We start from the raw sequence: 14,540 nt of genomic DNA on the forward strand, positions 1-14,540 counted from the left end.
ATTAGAAAAGGTGCAAAGAAGGGCAACAAAAATGATCAAAGGGATGGGATGGCTTCCTCTGAGGAAAGGCTAAAGTGGCTAGGTCTCTTCAGCTTGGAGAAGAGATGACTCAGGGGGATTATGATAGAGGTCTATAAAATAATGAGTGGAGTGGAAAGGGTAGTTGTGAATCATTTGTTCACTCTTTCCAAAAACACTAGGACTAGGGTGCATGTGATTAAGCTACTAAGTAGTAGCTTTAAAACAAACCAGAGAAAATATATCTTCACACAATGTATAATTAAACTCTGGAAGTTGTTGCTGGAGAATTTGGTGAAATCAGTTAGCTTAGCGGGGTTTAAAAAAGGTTTAGCTGCATTCCTGAAAGGGAAGTCCATAGGCCATTATTGAAATGGCTTGGGGAAATTCACTGCTTATTCCTAGGATAAGCAGCATAAAATCTGTTTTATTATTTGAGATCTACAGTAGCTAGGTACTTGGGACCTGGGTTGGCCACTGTTGGAAACAGGATACTGCGCTTAATGGACCTTAGGTCTGTGCTAGTATGGAAATTCTTATGTTTTTACCCATAACTCAGACATAGGCAGATTGTAAAACAACATAGAACCAACAAAATAGCAAATTATTTTAGTATAATGTTTGATACTGGACTTTTTAAAAATAAGAAAACATATATCCCCCCCCCCCTTTTACTAAGCCAGTTAGTGAATTGGGGTGGTTAGGCAGGGTTAAGCATCTGTCCATTAGGGCAGATGCAATTCTTTTAGGATGCCAGACTGCGATTCTCAGCCACTTCATAGGCAGCTGCTGAGACTGGCGTCCTATACAAAATTTTCTCCTTACTGCAAAACACTTGTGCAGCAAAGGCTCAAATCTATATACAGTATATAAAATCGGAGGTATGTATGTGTGTATGTATGTATGTGTGTATGTCCCGCAATCACGCAAAAACGGCTTAACCGATTTGAACGAAACTTGGTATGCAGATCCCTCACTACCTGGGGTGATATGTTCTGGGGGGTCTCACGGCCTACCTGCACACGTGGGCGGAGCTACAAACAGAAAATCAGATTTCACCCATTCATGTCAATGGAAAAAGTGTAAAAAGCTGCCATTCTCACAGTAATTCAACAACGGCTTGACCGATTTGAACGAAACTTGGTATGCAGATCCCTCACTACCTGGGGTGATATGTTCTGGGGGTCTCGCGGCCCACCTGCACACGTGGGTGGAGCTACAAACAGAAAATCAGATTTCTCCCATTCATGTCAATGGAAAAAATGTAAAAAGCTGCCATTCTCACAGTAATTCAAAAACGGCTTGACCGATTTGAACGAAACTTGGTATGCAGATCCCTCACTACCTGGGGTGATATGTTCTGGGGGTCTCTTCACCCAAGAATTTATATGTTCTTGCTCCAGGAGGTGAAACTAAAATTGTTGTTTATGATCACGTTTTGTGTTAGTTGTATTGTATTCATTTTGTCAAATATTTCACATTATAATTTCACATTATATTTCACATTATAATTTGTACTTTTTATTAAGCTGTAAAAAAATAATTTAATTCACCACTATAAAGTATCTTTATTTGAATACATTTACAGTTTTATTGCTATAATTAAATACCCGTGCAACGCCGGGGCATCATCTAGTATGTATATATGAAAGCATCAAATTGTGCCAACTTATAAAATTTATATCATTTGACTGAATAAAAAATGTAGAATGTTTACTCATGTATTTTTTTTTATGTCCAGGGACTGAATTTTAAGATCTTCATAGTTTCACAAACCATATAGAAATTATTTTATTCTTAGATATACCACTGTACAAAATATCCACCTTTCTCTATCATCCATCTGCCGCTACCAAAATCCCTTTTTCATTGATAACCTGAAAAGCAATTCAGCTGAGAGTAACATTCTACACACACAGCTTATAACATCTAGAACAGGAGTTCTCAATCCAGTCCTCAGGGTACATCTATCCAGTCAGATTTTCAGAATGCCCACAATATGTATGAGATATATTTGCATAACATGAAGATACGGCGTGCAAATTTATCTTATGCATATTCATTGTGGGTATCTTGAACACCTGATTGGCTAGGTGAGTCCTGAGTACTGGACTGAGAATCCCTGACCTATGCATCATGATAGTTAGCCACAAGAACAGAAGTGAGCAACCACAGTTCTCAAGGGCCAAAAAAAAACAGATTTTTAAGATTTCCACATTGACTATGTATGGGATCCATTTGTATTCAATAGACAAGCACATGTAAATCAATCTCTTATATACTCACTGTAGAAATATTGAGAACCTTGGTTATGGCCATCAAGGACCTTTGTTGTCCATTCCTGCAACAGGATAATATGCCACAAATAAAGTGAAAACTATGGGGCCAAAATATGACCTATTTATTTTAGATATCTTGAACACGATTTCCATTTGTAAAAACAATAGTGAAACACTTCATATATTATAATTAAAACTATGAACTAAGTTTATTAGTTGTTAATTAAAACATAATATTTATTATTAAATGGTTGCTAGAATTTTCTGAATTCTAGTTCAAATGCACTGATTAAATATCACTATTATATAGACTGTAAACTTGTCTCTTGATATCTGCATTTTATGTTATAAAACTAAAATGGAGTTAAATGACTTAAAGACATTGCTCTGCCTATACATTGTTTACATGCCTACCAACTTAGAACATGCAAAGCTATGGTTAAAACTGGATTAATAAATGTATATCTTCTGAAACACAAATCTGTATATCAATAATAAACTATTTTTCAAAGTCTCATTCTTGATCAGTTCTTGAATAAATCATGAATGGATATGCTGTATAGCAAAACTGGTTTAATGTTTGAAGCTGCTAAACCATGTCTCTTTCTTGATGCAAATATTTGTTGTATAATTGAACATATTCTGACAGATAAACTTCACAGAGCTGTATATTGGTATAAGAAATAATGTTTTCATATTTTTTTATTTTACTTAATTTCTTCTAAACATACTTTAATAAATATAAAGGCCAGTAAGCATTAATGTGTGTTTACTGCAAGATAAAAAGCACTATGGTAGAGGATGCTCAAGTGGCCTGCAATAGCTTTGGGATTGGTGAATGCTTCCCACTTGCTAAAAGAACCCAGAATTTATGTTTCTTTAGCTCTGGGATCATGCCTGGGAGTGGAGAGTAGGTGTGTTCTGCAATATCAGTTAGTGCATATACATTGCCATATGATAACCAATGCACTGGTTTAGCACATGAGCCCTTACAGCTTAGAAAATGGGTGTTGGTAAATGCTCATGTGCTAATGGGAAAATTAATGCATGTCCATTAATGGGAAATCAGACATTTTACCATCATACAAAAAGTGGCCCCAGCATACAGGAAAGAACCATGCTTGGTCAGCACTGGTCACTTTTTAGCACAGCTTAGTAAATATGCCCCTTAATGTTATTTCATATCATTGAGTGGAATATTTTTCACTGTTTCCATGGCATAAAACATTTATCCTTATCTTCACTGTATTAATTTGAGACAGCAAAATGTAATTTTAATAAGGTTATCTGAGCTTGGATATAGGTAGTCTGCATTTTTAGGGGGCCTTCACTAAAGTATGCTAAGTTTTTGCACTGATTGCAATTTAACAACAAAAAATAACATGTGGTATGTTCAAAGGCTCTGCTTTAAAATATTCTATATGGTGAGTTCAACTTCAGACTGTTTACAATTAACACAGTTGCACTTATTACCTCCTTTTGAGGAGTTGGTAAGTATTCCTGTGCTAACTGTAAAAATGACAGCACATGGTTGGTAGCGTGTGATAACTGTACTGTGCAGTTCATGCTCATTCTCAACTCTCCTCAGGGCTGCTGAGGGGGGCAAGATTCCTCTGACCAAGGTCTCCAGTCCAGTGCCAACCATAGAAAGCTGTCCTAATAGGGTTGCTCTATGGGCTTGCTTCTCTGTCCCCTCCTTCCCTTAACAAGCCTCTCTCTCAAGCGGTCACTGGCAGCAGTGATAGTGATTCTCACATGCTGCCTGTGGCTGACTTGGAAACCTCCCCTTGGTGGTGCCCCATCCCCCTCTGATGTAACTTCCTGATGGGGCACAGGTACTGGTTCTGAAGCTGATGCTGATGCTGGGGCTATTCACTGAGCTGGTTCTTTCTTTCTTTTTTCTTTTTTTTAATAGCACATGAATTTCCCTATGATTTACTATACTGCTAGATTGAATATATGGTATGATTTGTGCTTCAACCTAGCACTGTGCAATAACCATGGGACACACCATATGAAATATATTTACAACCTCATATATCTAAATATATATATATGTGTGTGTGTGTACTCGGTGTGAAAACATAAGTTTATAGAACAGAGAAACTCCGTTCAATTGTTAAACTCATGCAACGGCATTGTCAACCGAATGCCATACACCATCATAGAATAACCGTCAGTTACTTTGTGAGATCTCATTGTTATTTGCAGTTCTCTCTAAGCTAAAATTGGGAAATCTATAGGGTTCCTGATGAAGGGGTAGTCCCCAAAACCGAGCTCAGTTTAACCGAACCAGCCAGAAGGAGTAAGAGATAACCTACCACTTTAATTGAGCCAGCCAGGAATGAAAATTGATTGACTGCCTAATCAGCTAAATGCTGTTACTGTTCGCAAATGCTGGCAGTTTATCAAGAACTAGAAATTGCACATAACGTGCATCAAGGGACATACTACTATCACTAACATTATTATCATTATTATTATTTTCATTATTGTTCTAGAATTAAAAATTTAAAAGACACACAATGGTGGTCCTATGATAGTGTGTGGCATTCGGCTGACAATGCTGTTGCATGAGTTAAGCAATTGAACGGAGTTTCTCGGTTCTATAAGCTTATGTTTTCACCCTGAGTACACACTTATATAAAGTATATACTTAAATTTATGGGGTTGTGAATATATTTCATGTGATGTGTCTCTTGGTTATAGCACAGTGATTTAGAAGAACTTTATAGCAAGGTGTGAATTAATTTGCTCTTCATTTGGGTTTCTGTTGTATTGATACATCAACTAGCACATGGCAATTTAGTCCTAGCTGTGTTTTGGAATATCACTTGACTTTAAGAATAAACCCCAGTATGCATACACAAAAAATATATCTACACTTTTGAATCATTGTGAATTGCGATAACTTTTAAAAACCAATAAGAAAAATGTTGTGGTATATGAACTTTGAAAATCATACATACCTTTTTTCTTAATGTGGACCTTTAAAATTGCAAAAGCTCATGTAGTAGTGGGCCTGTGAGATCTAAAAAATCAGAGGTCATACAGCATCTTCATTGTTGGCTCTTTTAAAGGTATCATAACCTACAAAGATTCCATGTTCTCCAAGACCAACATACCTTCTGATATTGTTTATATGCACCAACTTTTCATGCCCAGTTAGGAAGAGCAGAATCAATAACTCTTCTGACAGAAATACAATTAATTCTACTAATTAAATTGTATTTAAATTGGGCTTTCTCTATTTGGAAGTGTGATGTCATTTTGATTTTTAACACAGAAGGATTTGGTAGGCTCACAGGGCCAGCAGAGAAGCAACAGTGACCAGGTATTGCATAAGGCCACTGAAAGCAGTCATAAGTTATAGGTGAAAGCTTTTATTACAAAAATGTTTTACAAATCAAAGAGAATGCAAACAATTGTTAGATACCATTTGTTTTACAAATTATTATGCCTGTGATACTGTGGTTCTAGATGCAGAAACATATTCTTCTTTGGATGTTCTATGTCTAAGCTCAGGCTTTTTTATAAAAATCTTTTTAGGTTACTATCTGAACTGTCTCTGTTTTCTCATTACATATTCCCAAGATGGACATTTTCTACAAAGCATGCTTGATCAGTATTTGATGTTTCCTGGCCTAGTCCCTTAAATTGTTTTACTATTAAAAAAATAAAATAAAATCATCTGCCAGAAGAAAGCTAGAAGCAATGTAACTGAAAGGTTTCCTTTACCCAGTGGAATCACTGATATGGATTGCATTGGAGTTCCACTGGCTTTCTGTCTGTCTGTATATATTATCAGATCCCTGTATCCTCTGATAGAATGTGAATGGAAGAAAATTGAACAGGATTGGACAGAGTATTTAAGAAACATTTCTATATATTAGAGAATTAAAGGACTTGCTAAGCATTAATTATTTTTCACATTTCCAACAGATGTTAAAAGCCAAAGGTTCTCAATCGACGAGTCATTTATACAGCATAAGGTTCCCACCACATGTTGCCAATAAAATCTGGAACCAGTTTAAGAAGTGTGAATTATTCAGAGTCAATTAAATAGAATTGTGATAACATTGTAAATAAGTCTATAGCGAGTTAAGGAATACCGAGTTTAGAGTTAACGGTATTACTTCCACTGTAACATGGAAAAGAAAAGACATCTCTGTGTTTGCATTGTGGTGAGAACCAGGGGACAGATGCACAAAGCCTACAGTGCTGGCAACATTTCATTTAGACTGGTTTTAGCTAGTCTAAATGAAATGTTATTCTGCAGCCAATGCACAGAGGCTTTTGGCCATTGCTTTACCATACATGGAATCAGTGACCAAAAGGCCCATGCTAATGAGCACTGATTTAGTCAAAAAATGAAAAAGGAGGCAGAAAAACTCAACTATATAACAGAAGTTGAGTGACTAAAATGAATTTATCAACAATAGTAGAATAGTCACTCTATATGCCTTAACGGCAAATAATCTTAAGAAGATACCTTAAAATGTTATTGAAACTTATGCTCAGAGACATGAAGGCGAAAATACCGCCTCACCACCCAGTCATCGCATTTTTGTTCAGTACAGTGTCAAAATGATGGTATTGGTCACTATACGATTTAACAATGCCAAACTGGCTACAACTTTGTCAACTTGTATGCAAGGCACTTAAAGAAGTAAAACTTAACTTCAGAAAGTCACTGGTTCCGAAGTGCCACATTTCGGTACTGCGTCAGGGAACCAATGTGTCTCTGCTACACCCCTTTAGAGTGGGTAATGAAGTCTCTGAAATAAAAAGATTTTAAAAATGTTAAGTTACTTTTATTGAAACATCATTTTAAAACCAAAACACATTATCACACTATAACTACATACTGGCTTCAACAGAAAGAGGGACTCACCATCTGTCATCAAAGAATCAATGCTGACCACAAACATTTCTTAATACATCCTTAAAGTCCAACGGCTAGAAAGACGCCGACAGACTAATCTGTTTTTAAACCCCAGTAATCCCGTGCTGACGGTCACATGAGCGCTTCAAGTGCGTCAAGACGTACGATCAAAAAGGTCACGCCCACTCATTCATAGACGAATAGTGAACGGCTCAAACATCCAAACGAAAATTCACACACTCAATCAGAAAGACAGGTCATAAAAAGAACACAACAACTTCACCTTAAATAAACCTGAGAGGCCATGACGTCAAAATTGGAAGCGAAAACAAAATGGAAAACAAACCCTATCTCACACTGTAATTATAAGAAGGCTCTCCATTCAATATCACTATTTAACCCATTAGGCTCCAATGTCCCTAATCTGAAAATCCAAGCTTGTTCTTTAGAATACAATCTAGCTTTTAGATCACCTCTGCGGGGTAACCTAGGGACTTCCAATATGAAAAAACGTAAAGCTTGCACCGAATGTTGTGCATCAAGCCAATGTTGGGTAAGTGGGGCCTCCAATACTTTATTTGCTGTGGGGCCTCCAATACTTTATTTGCTATCCTACTAACATGGTAACCAATTCTAGTATGGATAGATCTGATAGTATGACCAACATACAACAGCTGGCATGGGCACTAGATTACATACACCACTCCTTTGGTACTACAGCTAGTGGTTGATCGATTTCTATGTTTCTTAACCCACTCAGGGACCTTTATCTCATTCAAAGTGACACTGTATTGACACATTGTGCAAGATGTGCATGGAGAATGAATGCCCTCTATCTCACTCATTAAGCTGGTATTAGAATGATATTGTGCTCTGGTGAGATATTGTTTTAAGTTGCGTGCCCATGAATATGCAAACCTCGGTGGGTCCTCAAAAATAGCATGATATTGCAAGATATTCCAATGAGACTGAATGATCCGTTTTATCTTAAAGGCATTATGGGAATATGGAAGCACACATACTGGGGCAGCCTTATTAATTCCGTTGGAGGTAGTAAACAGCACATCTCTATGTGAATAGAGGGCCCTTTTGTAAGCCTTCTTAATTGATGAATCAGGGTATCCCCTTTCTTTAAAAAGCTCCTTCATTTCTTCAGCCTTATCAATTAATTGACTTTTTGAGGAACACAATTGACGCAGCCTGAAAAATTGTCCCATAGGGATGTTCTACCTTAAATGCTTCGGATGATAACTCTCATATCTTAGTAGGTTGTTGCGATCCGTTGGTTTTCTGAAAATGGTGGTATTGAACTTGCCGTACCTTAAAATATATTGATGTCCAAAAAAGGCAATGAGTGAAAATCAGATTGTGCTGTACACTGCAAATTTGTATCCCCCTGATTTAATCATGCCAAAAAATTGGAAAGCTCTGTAGTAGAGCTGTTTGGGTGGCTTACAAAAGGGCCCTTTATTCACATAGAGATGTGCTGTTTACTACCTCCAACAGAGTTAATGAGGCTTCCCCAGTATGTGTGCTTCCATATTCCCATAATGCCTTTAAGATAAAACGGATCATTCAGTCTCATTGGAATATCTTGCAATATCATGCTATTTTTGAGGACCCACCGAGGTTTGCATATTTATGGGCACGCAACTTAAAACAATATCTCACCAGAGCACAATATCATTCTAATACCAGCTTAATGAGTGAGATAGAGGGCATTCATTCTCCATGCACATCTTGTACAATGTGTCAATACAGTTTCACTTTGAATGAGATAAAGGTCCATGAGTGGGTTAAGAAACATAGAAATCGATCAGCCACCAGCTGTAGTACCAAAAGAGTGGTGTATGTAATTTAGTGCCCATGCCAGCTGTTGTATGTAGGCCATACTATCAGATCTATCCATACTAGAATTGGTGACCATGTTAGTAGGATAGCAAATAAAGTATTGGAGGCCCCACTCACCCAACATTGCCTTGATGCACAACATTCGGTGCAAGCTTTATGTTTTTCCATATTGGAAGTCCCTAGGTTACCCCGCAGAGGTGATCTAAAAGCTAGATTGTATTCTAAAGAACATGCTTGGATTTTCAGATTAGGGACATTGGAGCCTAATGGGTTAAATAGTGATATTGAATGGAGAGCCTTCTTATAATTACAGTGTGAGATAGGGTTTGTTTTCCATTTTGTATTCGCTTCCAATTTTGATGTCATGGCTTCTCAGGTTTATTTAAGGTGAAGTTGTTGTGTTCTTTTTATGACCTGTCTTTCTGATTGAGTGTGTGAGTTTTCGTTTGGATGTTTGAGCCATTCACTATTCGTCTATGAATGAGTGGGCGTGACCTTTTTGATCGAATGTCATGACGCACTTGACGCGCTCATGTGACCGTCAGCGCGGGATTACTGGGGTTTAAAAACAGATTAGTCTGTTGGTGTCTTTTTAGCCGTTGGACTTTAAGGATGTATTAAGAACTGTTTGTGGTCAGCATTGATTCTTTGATGACAGAAGGTGAGTCCCTCTTTCTATTGAAGCCAGTATATAGTAATAGTGTGATAAAGTGTTTTGATTTTAAAACGATGTTTCAATAAAAATAACAACATTTTAAAAATCTTTTTATTTCAGAGACTTCATTACCCACTCTAAAGGGGTGTAGTAGAGAAACATCGGTTCCCTGACGCAGTACCGAAACATGACACGTCGGAACCAGCGACTTTCTGAAGTTAAGTTTTACTTCTTTAAGTGCCTTGCATACAAGTTGACAAAGTTATAGCCAGTTTGGCATTGTTGAATCATATAGTGACCAATACCATCATTTTGACACTGTATTGAACAATGCGATGATTGGGTGGTGAGGCGGTAATTTCGCCTTCATGTCTCTGAGCATAAGTTTCAATAACAGTTTAAGGTATCTTCTTAAGGTTATTTGTCGTTAAGGCATACAGAGTGACTATTCTACTATTGTTAATGAGCACTGATTGGCTTAGGCAACCTTTCCCCTAACCATTCCCCAAAAAATCCCCAGTGGCCATCCCCACCACCACAAATCTAAAAAAACAACAACAACAAAATAACCCTGGTGGTTCAGTGGATCCTTTCTAAACACCCCCCCCCCCCCATGAAGAAAAACACTGGATATTGAGTGGACCCCTCACAAACCCTCAACCCTCCTACCTCACAGGGCCCACCCTCTTCAAATTGGCAGCACTCTGCTTCTGGCCAGTGCATCCTATAAGAATAAAAACTCTGGTCCTTGAAGCAGAAAGGAGTAGGCATCCCTCCTGAGCCAAAAAGGTAAGTGTGAGGTAAGGGGAGTCAGGGAACTGGGAGGGGTCCACTGGACCTTCAAGCTTTTTTAAAGCTTGGGGGGCCAAGAGTGGTCTGCTGGACCCCTAGGGCTTTTATTGCTGGGAAGGGGTATCTGCTAGACCACCAGGATTTTTCTTCATTGTGGAAAGTTGGGAGGGGTCCATGGACCACCATGTTTTTTTCATGGGGTGGAGGGGGAGTCTGCTTTGTCGGGGTGGGGAGAAGAGTCCATTTGACCACCAGGGATTTTTAATTAGTTGGGGGTTCAGAGTGGGGTCCCTGGACATCCATACGAGAGCTCCAGGAAGTTCTCACCCCTCTAATGATCAATGCTCAACACTAATAGCATGTATATAATCTGCATGCTGTTAGTGTTAAACACTGGTCATTAAAAAAGAACAGAATTTGTATATCTACACCCAAATGTGCTCATTTTAAAAGTCATGCAACACCACAATCCACTCCGAAATTTAAGTCAATCTAGGTTCAAAGTGAATAATGTTCCAGCAATGAAGAGCTCAATATTGAAAACATTTTACTTTAATACTGAAAAAATATGCCATTATAAAATCAGAGAATATAATTAGTGAGCATCACTGGCCTACCCATTTCCTTACTCCCTTGATTAAATTAGGATTTACAACACATGAAATGGTCTTGCTCAACTGCTTCTGAATTTTCTGAATGCTTACACTGTTGCTATAATAAAAATAAAAACAAAAGAATCAAACTGATTGCATGTTCATATGGATGGGATTGATTCTGTGTCTTAAATAAAAATACAAATTACCTGATCAAGTATTTGCAGAGGGGAGGGCAGCAAGAAAATAATTGAAATTGAACTGGTGAATATCCATGCAAAACTGTCTTAAATAATATACATTTTTTCACAGTAAAAATACGATCTGTACTGAGTACCCATCACACAGAAAAATAGAGAAATGGCATTTTGATCATATTTGATTGGTATATAGAAAGTTTGATAGGATATGACTTATCAAGTAAGAGAAAATGGCTGGTGTGAATAGAAGCTGTTTCCAGTTCTGCCGGTGGTGTGTTGGATCCATGCGAGCCATGCAGCATTTGGTTTATTAGTCACTTATTTACATTACATTCATGCGTTCGTGCAACTTTCTCCCTCCGATATTGCCAGAACAGATTCCCGAAACTGTGCAGGATGCTACCTCACACCACGCTTCTAATTCACACAGACAACAATCTTTGCAACAGGATATATGTATATAGAGATATTTACATTTTTTTTTACAGTTGTTCCACCGTTATAATTTTCATGTCGACCTAGCATACAGTTTATGTGTAGTCGAGTGCACAAACCATCATTGCTCAGTGTTGCTTTGAAATGGCTGTGTTCACATTGAGTGTGCTTCACTATCACCAAATGCCAGTTTTGCTTTATGTTTTCATTTGGAGGAAGGTAGCTTTTAATTTAGAAACTGTCTTTTAATATCAATCACATAATGGCAGCAAATTATATATACTATTCATTGTTTGATGTGCCTGCTTTCTGTATACTAGGTTATTTTGAAATGTGTATGTTGGGAAAAGGGCAATTTTGAATGCCACCCATGTCTAGTCTGACAGTGAATGTGTTCCACAATCATATACTCTGTGTGTCCCATCTGCATTATAGGGTCCGCTGTGCCAGTAAGAAGAATCACAGACTGTCTGTAAGGAATTGATTTCAGATGCAGATGAATTAGCATCCCTTCTCTTTGATCTCTTTCTGTTCCTTAGAATAAACACCAGCATGCCAACCACTGTAAAGGCAGAGGTGACAAACACCAGCAGGAGTCCTGGTACCAGAACAGAGATAGATACCCTGCTGGTTTCTAAGTACGAATTTGAATGAGTGCCTGTCTCTGCAAAACCCGTGCTGTTTTTATTTGAACTGGACGTGGGAGAAATTTTTGCATACAACAGAGGGCACATCATGTCATTGGAAAGGAACTTGAAATCCTTTCCCCATAATTCTTCTGGGAAATAACATTTGAGATCACTCACAATCACTTCGGTTCCCAGTCGTTCTGCCCATTGTTTGAAAGGCACATTATTACAGGAACAGTCCCACTGGTTGCCATGTAGGTCTATTTGTATGATGGAGGTCAGCTGATCTAACACCCCAGCTACAGGGAGGTACATAAAATAATTGTTGTGCAGACTGAGTTTGGAAAGAGAAATCCCAGAAAATACATCCACAGGTAGGGATTTCAGAAGATTATTGTTAAGAATCAGAATCCTTAGATTAGGCATAGGGTTAAAGGTGCCGGGAAGAATCAACTGAATAAAGTTAAACTCCAAATTGAGATACTCCAGGTTTTGTAGTCCGATGAATTTCTCAGGCATTAAAGTGTCTATACAGTTCTTATCCATGTACAACCATCGGAGATCAAAGAGGTTCTGAAATGTATTATTCTCTACAATTCCGATGTTGTTGTTTCCCAAATCCAATAGACTAAGATTTCGGTAATCCAGAAAGTGTGATTTCCTGAGTGTATGTATTTTATTCTCTCTCAGGAACAGCTCTTGCACATTAGAAGGCTTTGGCTCCAAATCAGCAACGCTATTCACATTTTTGTTACTGCAATCAACCTTTAATCCCGAGCCAGGGATCTGCAGACCACAGCTACAAACCAAGGGACAGAGAATGTTAACCGACATCTTTTTTGCAAAAATTGTGGATATGGCAGGAGTGGGTTTATTTTTTATTTGCCAGTTGCCCGGAATTTTTGTACCTCCGTGTTGCGCTAATCCTGGAGTAGCTGCCTCATTTTGACTGTTTATTTTAAAAGAGGTTGGTACAGGGCCAGGATCACAGGTCTCCTCTTGGGCAGGGGGTGCAGCCAGACCAGAATCCACTCCATTTTTCAAGGGACACAGGTCTTGCTCAGTGGTTTCATTCAAATCATTTCCCTGCAATCTAGTAGGGGCTTCGCAAATTATCCTACCTATCAAAGCATTTTTGGGGATGTTTTCCAACCATTCCTTCAGAGAAAAAAGATCACAACTGCAATCCCATGGGTTATCCTCTAGAAGGATTTCAGCAATGCCTGGTATCTGCTCCAGCACCCCTTCGTAAGGCAAGGTTTTAAGTCGATTTCCCCTGAGATCCAGGTGTGTGATCGGAACATACTGAAACACATTGCTAGGAAGGGTACTGATAAGGTTATCATTTAAAATCAAAACCTCCAATTTGTTCAAGTCCCTAAAAGCTCCTGGGTCAATATCCCTTAGCAAATTAAAATCAGCCTGGAGGTATTCCAAATCGTCCAGCCCAAGAAAAGTATGCCGTCTGAACGATTTGATCTTGTTGTTATTTATGTGCAAACGTTTCACCAGCTGCAATCCAAGAAAAGCCCCAGGAACAATCTCATGCAAACCGTTATTTTCCATGTGTAAACTGACTGCATTGTAAAAGTTAGCAAACTCATTAGGGAAAAGTCGTGTTAGGGAATTTCCATGCAAAAATAAATGATAAAACTGAGAAGTGGGGGCGGTAAAATGCTGCAGGTTTGAAAATCCTTTTTTCTCACAGTCTACATGTAGATCCCCTTCTATCTCGTTGCAGGAACAGATCTGCTCTTTGCAAACGTCCCTTGTAACGTTTCCAGCGGCAAAACAAAGAGACGTCTCCAGCAACAAAATCCAAAGCAGCATTTTTAAAGAGAACAAGTCATCCCCGATCTCATCACAAAGTAACGACAATCATCACCGTCCACCCAAAATAATAACAGACAAAATTAAATTAAAAAAATAAAAATAAAAATAAAAAGAGATGTCAAAGGGTTACCTCATACTTATATGTCCTTTTTTCTTCCCCCACTGCAACAAGCATTGAAGCCAGTCAGTTATATCCAATAATTATATCCACAAACTATCCTGACGCGTACTGCAAGGCACGCGACAAAAAAATGGAAAATAATAATAAGAAAAAAGTATATATATAAAAAAAATTCCTCCTTTCTTTCCCTTCTGTGTGTGTGTGTGGGGGGGGGACGACTAATTGGCTCTTTGGCAGGCTTCAGTATTC

At 38.2% G+C, this 14,540-nt stretch overlaps 1 protein-coding gene across 1 annotated transcript; it reads right to left on the reverse strand.

Moving 5' to 3' along the window:
- Nucleotides 1-11,154: 11,154 nt before the first annotated feature.
- SLITRK1 (SLIT and NTRK like family member 1) lies at nucleotides 11,155-14,167 on the reverse strand. Its single transcript, XM_033950143.1, has one exon. The coding sequence runs from the start codon at nucleotides 14,165-14,167 to the stop codon at nucleotides 12,083-12,085; it is 2,085 nt and encodes a 694-aa protein (XP_033806034.1). The 3' UTR covers nucleotides 11,155-12,082.
- Nucleotides 14,168-14,540: the final 373 nt, after the last annotated feature.

Source organism: Geotrypetes seraphini, chromosome 6 (assembly GCF_902459505.1).
Source record: "Geotrypetes seraphini chromosome 6, aGeoSer1.1, whole genome shotgun sequence".
In the NCBI taxonomy this organism is placed as follows: Eukaryota; Metazoa; Chordata; class Amphibia; order Gymnophiona; family Dermophiidae; genus Geotrypetes; species Geotrypetes seraphini.

Coding starts and splice junctions, on each gene's coding strand:
- SLITRK1 (XM_033950143.1), bottom strand. CDS start 14,167: ATGCTGCTTTGGATTTTGTTGCTGGAGACGTCTCTTTGTTTTGCCGCT.